The sequence below is a fragment of the Beta vulgaris genome, chromosome 4 (genome assembly GCF_026745355.1).
Source record: "Beta vulgaris subsp. vulgaris cultivar EL10 chromosome 4, EL10.2, whole genome shotgun sequence".
Lineage (NCBI taxonomy): Eukaryota > Viridiplantae > Streptophyta > Magnoliopsida > Caryophyllales > Amaranthaceae > Beta > Beta vulgaris.
Genome location: NC_079205.1, coordinates 47,031,468 through 47,043,753, shown reverse-complemented (window position 1 = coordinate 47,043,753; position 12,286 = coordinate 47,031,468). Strand labels below are relative to the sequence as shown.

The 12,286-nt window shown below is 36.9% G+C and overlaps 1 protein-coding gene across 1 annotated transcript; it reads right to left on the bottom strand.

Annotated features, from left to right (window-relative positions):
- Window positions 1-10,704: 10,704 nt before the first annotated feature.
- Window positions 10,705-11,634, bottom strand: LOC104890940 (uncharacterized). The gene has a single exon (XM_010676559.3). It carries the CDS (start codon window positions 11,632-11,634, stop codon window positions 10,705-10,707), a length of 930 nt encoding a protein of 309 aa, XP_010674861.3.
- Window positions 11,635-12,286: the final 652 nt, after the last annotated feature.

Below are 12,286 nucleotides of genomic sequence, written 5' to 3'. Positions count from 1 at the left end.
GTTGAAAAAGTTCACGTTCAGCTAAAAAAAAGCAATCTAAGAAAAAGCCAGTACGTGCATAAGCCAACATCTTGTTTGAAGAGGTTTTTGAGTGGCAAAAATTTGAAGGTTAATGAGCCTTCATTGGCAGAAGCATTTGGTAAACGGAAGATTGTGTCATTGAAAAGTTTTACCTAAAGATGAGCCTGTATGTTCAATTGTTGAAGTAGTTGAAGATAAACCTGCCAAGAGGGGTAGGTATCAAAAGGTGAAAGAGAAAGCTAAAGTGCATGTAGCTTCATGTAAACAAGGAAGAGCAAGAATTGATGCAAGGTCTACTATTGTAATAAAACCTAATGAAATTGTTGATTTGGAAGAGGGATCAATGTAAGTATTTTTTTTTGTTACTAATGTTACTTATGAAAATTAGTTAAAATAGTTACTTAGAGCCAATGTATGGGGTTACTTATTGTTATAATAGTAATTACTGATAATGTTATCGGAGGGTTACTAGTTATGTTTATAGAAGATTAGTTTAATTATTTTTGGGTATCACTTATTAATGTGTAAGAGTTTTGATAGTTAAGTGAAGGGGTTACTTACTTACAGAAGATATACAGGGTTACTGAAAATTAGTTAAAATGGTGTAATTAGAACACATGTATTAGGTTACTTATCATGGTTATAGGAATTACTAATAATGTTATCGAGGGGTTACTAGTTATGTTTATATAAGATTACTTTAATTGTGTTTGGGTATTACTTATTAATATTTAAGAGTTAATGATAGTTAGTTAAAAGGGTTACTTGTAGCAAATTTATGAGATTACTGAAAATATAATTGTTCAATTATTCTGTATATTTACAGGGATTAGTTATATTATATTTGTAGGTTAGTAATACTATAGAATAAGGGTCACTGATATTCTGTAACACCTCTAGTTGTGTATGAGGTTACTTATTATGGTTATAGTAATTACTGATAATGTTATCGAGGGGTTACTAGTTATGTTTATAAAAGATTAGTTTAATTATTTTTGGATATTACTTATTGATGCGTAAGAGTTACTGATAGTTAAGTGAAGGTGTTACTTACAGAAAATATATGGGGTTACTGAAGATTAGTTAAAATGGTTACTTAGAATACATGTATGGGGTTACATATTATGGTTATAGAAATTACTAACAATGTTATGAAGGGGTTACTAGTTATGTTTATAGAAGATTGTCTTAATTGTGTTTGGGTATTACTTATTAATGTTTAAGAGTTACTGATAGTTAGTTAGAGGGGTTACTTATTGTAGATATATGGGATTACTGAAAATAAAAATGTCCAATTGTTATGTATATTTAGTATTACTTATATTATATTTATAGGGTTACTAGTACTATAGAATAAGGGTCACTGATACTCTGTAACACCACTGGTTATGTATTTTTTTGCAAAGTTTCCAATCCTTTGATTACTGTTTGATATAGGCTTGCTGGTATCATTAAGTTGTTAGGTCAACTCACACCATCCCAAGTTGAAGTAGCTAAACAGATTGGGTTCGGTTGTTTGTGGGATATAAAGATGTCTGAAGTTCCTAGGGACATGCTTATATATTAGGTGGCTATGTTCAAGATTTCCCCCAAATGGTAGATTTTTTTATTATGGCTCATGATAAAGAGGTGCAACTGACTTTTAAAGATGTTTATGATGTTTTTGGTATTCCTCATGGACCGCTTATGGTTCCAATATCAGGGAAGTTTGATGATAGAGATTTGAGGAGGGCATGGAGGTTGAAATATCGGGATAGGACAAATTCTATTACTGTTGTGGAGTTGGAAAGAATGATAAAAAATTATACACCCTCAAATTACTCGCTATTAAATAAATAATTTAGTAAATAACATTCGGGTAATTTAGGAGTATTATCGCCACGTGAGTAACACACTTTAGGCAACAAACTACTAACTAAAAAAAATAACATCCAGCGGAAGACTTTAACAAAAATAATAATTCTTTATTAATAAAAGTAAATATTGTCTCAATACTCAAAATAAAGAAAACACCCTAATCTAGGTGAAGACCTCTTTCCTAGTATGTTCTCATGCACATCCAAAATTAACCTGCAAAACTGCTTACCAAAAAGGTAAATAGGCAAAGACAAATAGGAAAATAAAAAGATGCTTCAGCATAAAACCGATGAGTATGAAATGCACTAGATAAGTAACACATTTGTTAGTTCGCAACATGGTTCATTTTGAAAACTCCATCACTAATAATTAAAGAATGACTCTTTAAGAATAAACTATTTTCAATACCTTTTTTTTTTGATAATTTGTTTGAGATTTTTTATTTAAGTGCCCACTGGCTTATGAAACTCGATACATCAGTAATACATCATCCGCCTATGAAAGCATTGGAGAGAACCCAGAAAACTCTAGAGCAGAATATAGAGAGAGAGTACATGAGAGAAGTTATAACCAAGCTAAAAACTCATCAGATCTACTCAACCCTTGTTTTGCTAAGGTATCTGCAACTCCATTCGTCTCTCTCCTTTGTGGATTATGGTTAATGCTAACCATGCTTTCCTTGCATTACGAATATAATTGATCATGAAATTGAGGTTCCAAGGCCCTCCTTCATCTTGATTACACCATCTCACTGCATTGCAGAATCCGAGACTATTATAAGATGTTGGCCTTGATTCGTCTGAGCTGAGGAGATTTTGAGAGCTCTGAAAAATAGCGTAGATCTCAGCGGAGTTGATCTCTAATCTCGGAATGGGGCTTGAATATAGACAAACAAAGCAACCGTTTTCATCCCTCAATACTCCACCTACAGCTGCGTGCTCAAGCCCCGGTTTGAAGGACGCATCTACATTCCACTGGAGGTGGTTTGTGGGAGGAGGAGACCATGCTGCTTTTAATAAATTTGTTGGCCCAATGGTTCCAAAGTTGCATCCTTTGGATTGTGTCCACTTGAGACAGTGCTGGATTTGCGGATTACTTCCGAACATGCGAATGGGAAGCCATCATCCCAAGCTTTAACCCACCAACATAATCTTGTTAGAATTAGATCTTGAATTTCCTCCAAAGAAGAATTAGAATTATTGAAAATCCTGGAATTTCTTTCTTTCCAAAGGACCAAATGATGATGAAAAAAATTGCATGCCAAATTTTTTTGAAAAATGCTCCTCTACCATAGATTTGCCATTGAGCAAAGGCATTTTTTATGGATTTCGGAAAAGCCCAAGAGTATCCCCAAATATTCAGCCACCAAGTCCAAAGCTTCCAAGAAAACTCACAGTGAAGGAGGAGATGATTGGTTGTCTCAAGACCAATGTTGCAGAGTACACATACAGCATCTTCAATTGGAATAATTCCAATTCGCCCCAGCTTCGATTTTGTGTTTATTTTTTCTAAAAGAGCGAGCCAGCAGAATATTTCGACTCTATGGGGTACTAAACCCCTCCATATCCCTTGATAATTTCATGAGATGAAAATTTGGAGCACTTAGCCAATTCTAGAGTTGCGGATTTGACAGAGAACACTCCAGATTTATTTGGAGTCCACACTAAATAGTCATCTTTGTGAGATCAAGAACCACGTTTTTTAATAGCTCATGAAGAGCATCACGTTCTTCAATGTCCCGCGGCCTAAGGCTCTTGCATGGCAAGACCCAGTGCCATTCATGGCCATCCCAGATCCCCAAAGACGATATTGTAGCCAGAGGATTTATTGTGAGCCGGTATAACCTGGGGAAGAGGGTTTTTAATGGGAGCTCACCAATCCATATCTCCTGCCAAAAGGCAGTTTGGGTGCCTTTTCCCACATTTTTTCGTATCTTCTGCAGCCCAAATAAGCTGGCAGTGGGATGTTTGAGCACCGAGTTACAAATGGACTCCAAGGCCCACCATTACATGGGATTTTAAGATCATGGAAAGGAGGGATTGAGGATATTCATATTTATCCCAAATGAAACCTCTCCAAAATGCATTGGGCTCATTAAGAGTCTCAAATCCACTTAAAGAGCAATGCCACATTTTTTTGTAATAAGTTTCCAATTCCAAGACCCCCAAGAATTTGGCAACTCCAACTTTTCCCATGCAACTAGAGGAAGAGCCCGTTTTCTTCCACTCCACTCCAAAGAAAGTTCCTTTGAATTCTAACAAGTTTATCAATGACCCTTTAGGATGGGGAAGAGGGACATAAAATATAAAGGAAGGCTTGAAAGAGAGGCTTTTATTAGGGTAATACGCCCCCCGATAGAGAGCATTTTGCCCTTCCAAGTTGCTAACCTTTTTCCCATCCTATCCACAATAGGATCCCAAGTGTCGATTCTAGATAGATTGCCCCCAATTGGAAGCCCAAGATACTTGAAGGGAAGCGAGCCCGTTCTGCAAAGTAGTGTCTTAGCTGCGGTTTCGAGCCATAGATGGTCAATGTTAATACCACAAGCACTTTTGTGAAGTTGACACTCAAACCGATGCTAATTGGAAAGCAATCAAGGTTTTCTTGATGTTGCATAAGTTTCCAGAGAAGGAGGGCAAAATATAATCGTATCGTCAGCATACTGAAGATGGATACAATGTATCCATTAGGTCGAGAGCAATCCCTTCCCATAATCGCATATTTAGCCCTTTCTCATGAGGAGATTCAGAGGTTCAACAGCCAAGTTAAAGAGAAAAGGGGACAAAGGGTCTCCTTGGCGAAGACCTCGCTGTAACTTAATGGGTTGAGTTGGTGATCCATTAATCAGGTGGAAGCTGAGGCTGACATAAACACATGACTTCATCCATGCGCGCCAAAGATCGGGAAACCCCATCTGTTCAAGAAACCCAATCCAGATAATCCCATGAAATGCTGTCGAATGCCTTATGAAAGTCAAGTTTTAGAAGAACTGCTTCGGTTTTGAGTCTTTTACAGGAATCAATAATCTCTCCGGCTACTAAAGCTCCGTCAAGGATTTGACGGCCCCCAATAAAGGACGATTGAAGGGTTCCCACCAAATGGTCCATCACCCTTTGTAATCTCCTTGCAAGTATTTTCGAGACAATTTTATAGACACATCCAACCATACTAATAGGTCTGTAATCCTTGAAACTCATAGGAGACTCAACTTTCGGAATTAGAGCAATGAAGGCAGTGTTGCAACCTTTTGAAGGTAGCCTGTATTCCAAAATCTTCGAACCATGTCATACACATCCTGCTTGATCACTTCCCATGCAGATTTTATAAAATTAAAATTAAATCCGTCAGGCCCGGGAGCTTTATTGCCATCACAAGATGCGACAGCCGCATCAATTTCATCAAGTGAAAAGGGCTCACACAGCATATTGGTTTGAGAAGGAATCAGCTTTTTGAACTCAAGGTTTTCAAATTTAGGCCTGTTCTTAATGTCCTCTTGAAAGATTTTCTGGAAATATGAAACTGCTTCAGACTTTATTCCTGCACAATCAACAAGGTTAGTATTATCAATAAGTATTGAAGAGATTGAATTTTTTTGCCTTCGGATTGAGGCTAGTGTATGAAAAAATTTGGTATTCCTGTCCCCCTCTTTAAGCCATTTTGAGCGTGAGACTTGAGCCCAATAGGCTTCCCTCTTTTTCAGCCAGGACCATAAATCCATCTGCACAGATTTCCTCGAGTCCAATTCAGAATCTGAAAGGGTACGATCATTTGCAATATCATCAAAGTGTTGGATAAGGTCTTCGAGTTCTTTTATCTTGGTATCAATTGCTCCAAATTCCGATTTATTCCACTCTTTCAGCTTCAGTTTTATTTGCTATTTTCAATACCTTAATAATAATAATTTAAGTATAACCTTTTAAGAAAAAACTCTTTCCAAACAACTTGCACTAGTAGAAAAAGGTCGATTTGCGTCGGACCTGGGATCCCTATTTGCGTCGGACTTGAGTCTGACGACACAGGTCTCAACACAAATGACGTATAACTGATCTGCGTCGTATGCGGAAACGACGTAGATGTTTTAGCTATTTGCGTCGCACGTTGTATACGGTGCGACGCAAATTGGTCTTTCAAGCCCAACAACCTACACACTACAGGCGGGATATAGGGGGAATTTGCGCCGCACATAGCACAGAGTACGACGCAAATCAGGCATCTGCGTCGCACCATACGCAATGTGCGACGCAAATAAGGTAATGTAAAAAAAAAAAAGCAGTACCAAAGCATAATGCTTTAATACTGCATTCGAGGAAACAAGTGATAATAATCAAAAAGAAACTTCACTAAATATATTTAAAAAAAATACAAATCGCCTTAAAAAACAAAAATACTCGTTTTTCTTCAAATCTAAAATACTAAACCTAAAAAAAAAAAAAACAGATCTAACAGACAGAAATTTCACTAAATATATTTTTAAAAATACAAATCGCCTAAAACCTTGTTCTTCTTTAAATCTCGTTTTCCGACAAAGAAGACTTCAAGAAGAATCAAACACAAATCTGCAAATGAAAATAAGAATTTTCAGATCTAATAATTAAAACATAAAATTAGATCTAAAAAATTAAAAGAAAAAAAAACGAACCAGTCAAAGTGAGAGAGAAAGAGTGTTCGTTGCGTCGAAGTCGCCGGAGACGAACGAAATTTTGTTCGTTTTTCGCCTGAGACGCACGTTGCGGTTCTTCGTTGTTCCCCGGAGACGCACGTTGCGGTTCTTTGTTGTTCGCCGGAGACGCACGTTGCGGTTCTTCGTTGTTCGGATGAGGCGCACGGAGCGGCGGTTAAGAGTGGGAGAAGGAGAGGGTGAGAGAGAGAGAGGGATAATGAAATTGAGAGAGAAATTTTAGGGTTTGAGGGAGGCAAAAGGCGTAGATCCCGCCGCCAGGAGAGGTAGCGAAACGAAATGGGTGGTCTGTGCAGAAGATTCTGTCGCCGGAGATGTCGTCGTCGACTGCTATAGAAGAGAAATTGAAGGGAGAGAGAAAGACGCCAGTTTGAGAAGAGGGTGAGGCTGAAAGAGAGAGGGTGGGGGTGGGGGTGAGAGAGAGGGAGAGAGAAATTTTACGGTTTGAGACATTTTAAAGGAGAGGCGCTAGTTATATGCTGAAAACATTGTGATGTGTATCGCATGCTCCGTATGTGCGACGCACATTGGTCCAAAAATCTCTCAGCAGGAACGCGGTATATGCGTCGCACTCTCCTCACATGCGACGCACATTGTTAATTTGCGTCGCATGTGAGGAGGGTGCGACGCATATACCGCGCACCTGCTGGGGAGATTTTTGTGATTTGCATCGCACAACTTCCCACATACGATGCAAATCCCAACTGTGCGTTGTTTCCGTTTTTGTGCGACGCAATTGAGGGGACGCAAATCGTCCTTTTTCTACTAGTGTTGGATAAAAAATAATCTTGAAAATAATTCCTCTTCACATATCCCCTTGTATTTTTCTAAGTGTGCACCCTTCTAAGCTAGCCACCCTGTCATAGAGCCATATCAAGAGATAACTATAATTGCCAACAAGTGGACTTTGAAGCTCTTGATGTTAATTAAGCGGAAATAATAATAACATGACTTGTAAGTCATAAATAAACCTCCTTTACTCATAAATAACTTTTTGAGCATTCAAAGTTCACAAAAAACAATCAACCTTGCCTTGTAAAAATAATTTAATTTTTCAAAAAGGATAACATAACTTCTATATATAAAATGATTGATAAAATCATGCCTTCTTTTTACTTCCAAGAGTGAATAAGAAAATATTGTAACCATTTTAAACCAAATTTCTATACCAATCCAACCAGTAAATCAATAAACAACTTTATCACATAAAACCACATTTCAAAAGATCTAGCTACATAATATATCTTGATCTTGCACGAAGAGTATATCTTAAACGATCTCCTAACAAACCAATAATATAAAAATCTAATAAGTAACTTATCACATGAAATTAATCATGAATGTAAACATGAATAACTATCATGAGCATAATATTTTTTTTGAGTAAGAAACATAGAAAAATCTTTTTCCTTAACCCAAAGAAAATTAGAACTTGAATAAGAAATATAAAACTAGAATAGATAAGAAGAGAAGAAGAACCTTGAAGTAGGAGAGTGTGAATCTTCCAAAGTTTTTGTATGGAAAAGATGGCTTAAGGTATGGGGTATTTATAGGAGTAGACTAGGTAGTATTTAACTTCCAAAATTAAATAGTTTGTAACCTTCACCATAATTAAATTAGAAAATAATTTCAAGATTTGTAACCTACACTTTAATTAGGGAGTTATGAAAAAACCAACCCCCCCCCCCCCTAAAACATGGTGATGGTCGGACAACAAGGCTTGAAATATTCATTTAAAATTTTTCTGTTTTTGTTTTTTTAAAAAGAAAACTCATTTAATAAAATTTGTTTTTATCTTCCTTTTTTTTGTTCATATTGAAGAAATGGATATTTTGGATATTGTAATTATTTTTGAATCTTCAATATTATGTATTTTGTGTTTTATAAATATTTATGAAATATCAGGTTTTTTGAATTATCTCATGCATAATTATTCTTTAATATTTTTATTCCTTTTTTCATTCTTTAATATTTTTAATGGAAATTTTTGCATTTCATAGACTAAAAATATATATTTAAGTGATAAATACATTTAGAGGTTACTATAAGTGTATTTCGAGCTTACACATAAATTGGTACATTTCCTACAGTAAAAATATATATTTACAAGTTAGTAATAAATAAATTTAGATGTTACTAATTAATTAAGAAGTTACTGTAAATGTATTTAGAAGTTACTGATAAATATATTCAGATCTTACGGATAAATTTATTCCGAGGTTATTAATTCATTTGAGTAAGGTTTTACTACAGAGGTTATTGGTTTATATATTTTACTTAAGAGTACATATTTGGGGTTATTTATAGAAATACACAGGGTTACTTAGAGCAGATACATAGGATTTAGTAATTCATATAATTAGGTATTACTAATTTATTTTTATTTTTTTTAAGAAGATAAGTAGATTAAACACAACTCCAAATACACCTAAACATTGCAAATGCAATCCAAACTACAAGCTGGACACACCCAACTTATACATATTCAATCCATAGACGATCTCTATCCTTAACCTTATATGTCAATAATTGCAAAACTCTCCCTTTCACACTACTTTGAATAAGCTGAACAGCCTTGCTAGTTATCATCACAACTCCTTCCCAGTAAGCTGTATTCCTAATTCTCCAAATGGTGTAAACTGTTGCACCAGAGCAGCTAAAACCACCTTCTTCTGAAAGCTTGAACCTTTATATCTGCCCCTGATCCATCTACACATCTGATGCATATTCCTAGCCTTCCAAGACACCCCTAGCCAACGCATAACATGTTCAATACATTGGCTACTGTAACAACAATCAAACATTAGGTGATTAACAGACTCTCCCTGTAGACCACAAATAGCACACTTATCATCAGCACATAAACCAAAATTTTGCAGTCTATCCTTTGTTTTCAGTCTATTTTGCATCCCAAGCCATAAAACAAATCTGTGTTTAGGCTGAGACATTCTTTTCCAAACATAAGAGCACCAAGGAACTTTGATATCACAACCATTCAGAGCTGTGTAGCATTTTTTGATGCTGTATGAACCATCAAGCAACCACTGATCTCCTCCTAACTTCTCATTCATCTCATTCTTTGCTTGGCAAATGTATTTCCAAGCCCAACTTGCTGTAGGAGGAGCCTTGTACTGACTCCACTGTTGCTCTTTAATATAGATCTCACTCACCCACTTAACCCACATATTATCTTGCTTATGTGCTATACACCAAGCAAGCTTACCAACAACAGCAATGTTCCAGTTAACAGTGCTTCTCAACCCTAAACCACCAGCTCTCTTAGGTTGACAAAGCTTCTCCCATTTTACAGAACCAGGCCTAGTATCATTGTGAGTGCCTCTCCACAGGAAACATCAACAAATACTATTAACTTCATTCAGCACACTTCTTGGAATGAGAAATAGTTGGCCCCAATAGGTGTGAAGACTCATTAATACACTGTTAACTAGCTGGCACCTAGCAGCAAAAGACATATTCCTGGTACTCCAAACTGTAATTCTAGTGACCATTTTGTCAATTATAGATTGACAGTCACTAGCCTTCAACTTCTTAGTAGCAATAGGTACTCCTAGATATTTAAATGGCATCTAACCAGTTTGAAACCCACTAACCTCCTTCACTCTCTGAATAACCTCTTCACTCATCCCAGCATAATACACCTCAGATTTGCTTCTATTAACCTCCAATCCAGAGACATTAGAGAACATTTGAACACCTTGCAACAAGGTATAAATGGATCTAAAATCACCATTACAAAAGAGCAGTAAGTCATCAGCAAAGCAGAGGTGAGCTAATTTCATAGCTTTGCACTTAGCATGAAACTTAAAGCCTTCTTGTTCTCCTATATAGTCAATAACTCTAGCCAGATAGTCCATACAAAGGGCAAAAAGTAAAGGAGACATAGGGTCTCCCTGCCTGAGACCCCTCTTAGCACCAAACAGATCTGAAAGAGCCCCATTAACCATAATTGAGAACCTAGGAGTAGTCACACATGTCATAATTAGATGGACAAATTCAGCAGGAAATCCCACACCTTCCATCATTTGCTGCAGAAATTGCCAATTCAATGTATCATAGGCCTTCTTGAGGTCAAGCTTCATCATGCAGCAACCTCTAGTAGTTTTCCTATTATAGAGTTTAACCAAATCTTAACACAACAGCACATTATGAAGAATACTCCTGCCAGCAACAAAAGCTCCCTGACTGTAAGAGACAATATCTGGTAGAACTTTATTGAGTTTTTCACTGATCAACTTTGTGATGCACTTATAAAGCACTGAACAGCAGGCTATAGGCCTAAACTCAGTAACATTACTAGGACAATGTGTTTTAGGAATAAGAGTTAAGGTAGTAATATTAATTACCTTCAACAATTTTCCAGTCTTGAAGAAATCTAGGATGGCTTCAGTAACCTCATCCCCTACTATCTCCCAGCACTTCTTATAGAAGCAGCTATTAAAGCCATCAGCCCCTGGGGCCTTATCATCAGGTATGCTGAACATGACTCTTCTCACATCTTCTTTGTCCACAGGGCACATCAGAATTCTCTTATGCTCTTCAGTAACAAACTTTCCTCTTGCAAGCAAAGGATTCAAGACAACTTGTTTTTGCTCCTTGCTAGTAAACAAATTTTTATAGTATTCCAAGAAAGCTTTAGAGACCTTATCATGAGTCTCCACCCATTCACCTTGTTCATTGTGAATAGCATGTATACTATTCTGCCTTCTTCTTGCTTTAATAGCTTGATAAAAAATTTTAGTGTTCTCATCACCACACTTAAGCCATTTGAGTTTAGCTTGTTGTTGAAGCATGGCCTGCACACACTTCTTAGCCCTCTGAACTTTCCCCCTGGCACTCCTCTCCTGCTCAATACAATCAATATTCCCAGGGTTCTCATGAAGCTTATCTTGAATCATAGAAAACTCTTCAGTATCTTGAATGAGATCCTTCTCAGCCTCTCCAAATCCCTGTTTCTTCAAAGTTCTTAACACCCCTTTAACTCTTTTCAATTTCTCTACCACCTGATACATGGGACATCCTTGGACTGGTATTCTCCATGCCTCCTGCACTGCATCCATCATTGTACTATAATAGCACCACATATTGCAGAATTTGAAAGGCCTTTTAATCAAAGGCACCTCATAAACTCTAAGCACTACAGGGGAATGATCAAAATCACCCTCTGGTAAAAAGGTTACAGCTGCCTGATCAAACCAGTCCAGCTATTAGCAATTACCCTGTCAATCCTGGAAAAAACCCTAGCTGCCCCCTCCTGCTTATTAGTCCAGGTAAAATACCTACTTGAAGCTTTCACATCAGCAAGACCACATTCATTCAAGCATTCCTTCATTGGCCTAATTTCAGCAACTCTAACAGTGCTTCCAATTCTATCATCAACACTTGACAGAGCATTAAAATCACCCATAAGCACCCAGCCACCTTCAAACTTCTTTGAAATCTCCCTAATGCCATCCCATAGGGCACTCCTACTACTTATTTCATTAAACCCATACACAAATGTACAAAAGAAATCCTGCCCACCTTGTGTAGGCTTAACTTCACAATAAATATATTGACTTCTCATGCTCAATATATTAACATGGAATGATGCTGGACACCATCCTATAACAATTCTGCCATTATCATGCTGGGAATTATTATGAGTGAAACACCAACCTGGGCATAGATTAAGGTATACTTTGCCCAGATTAGGAGTTTTCACCCTCGTTT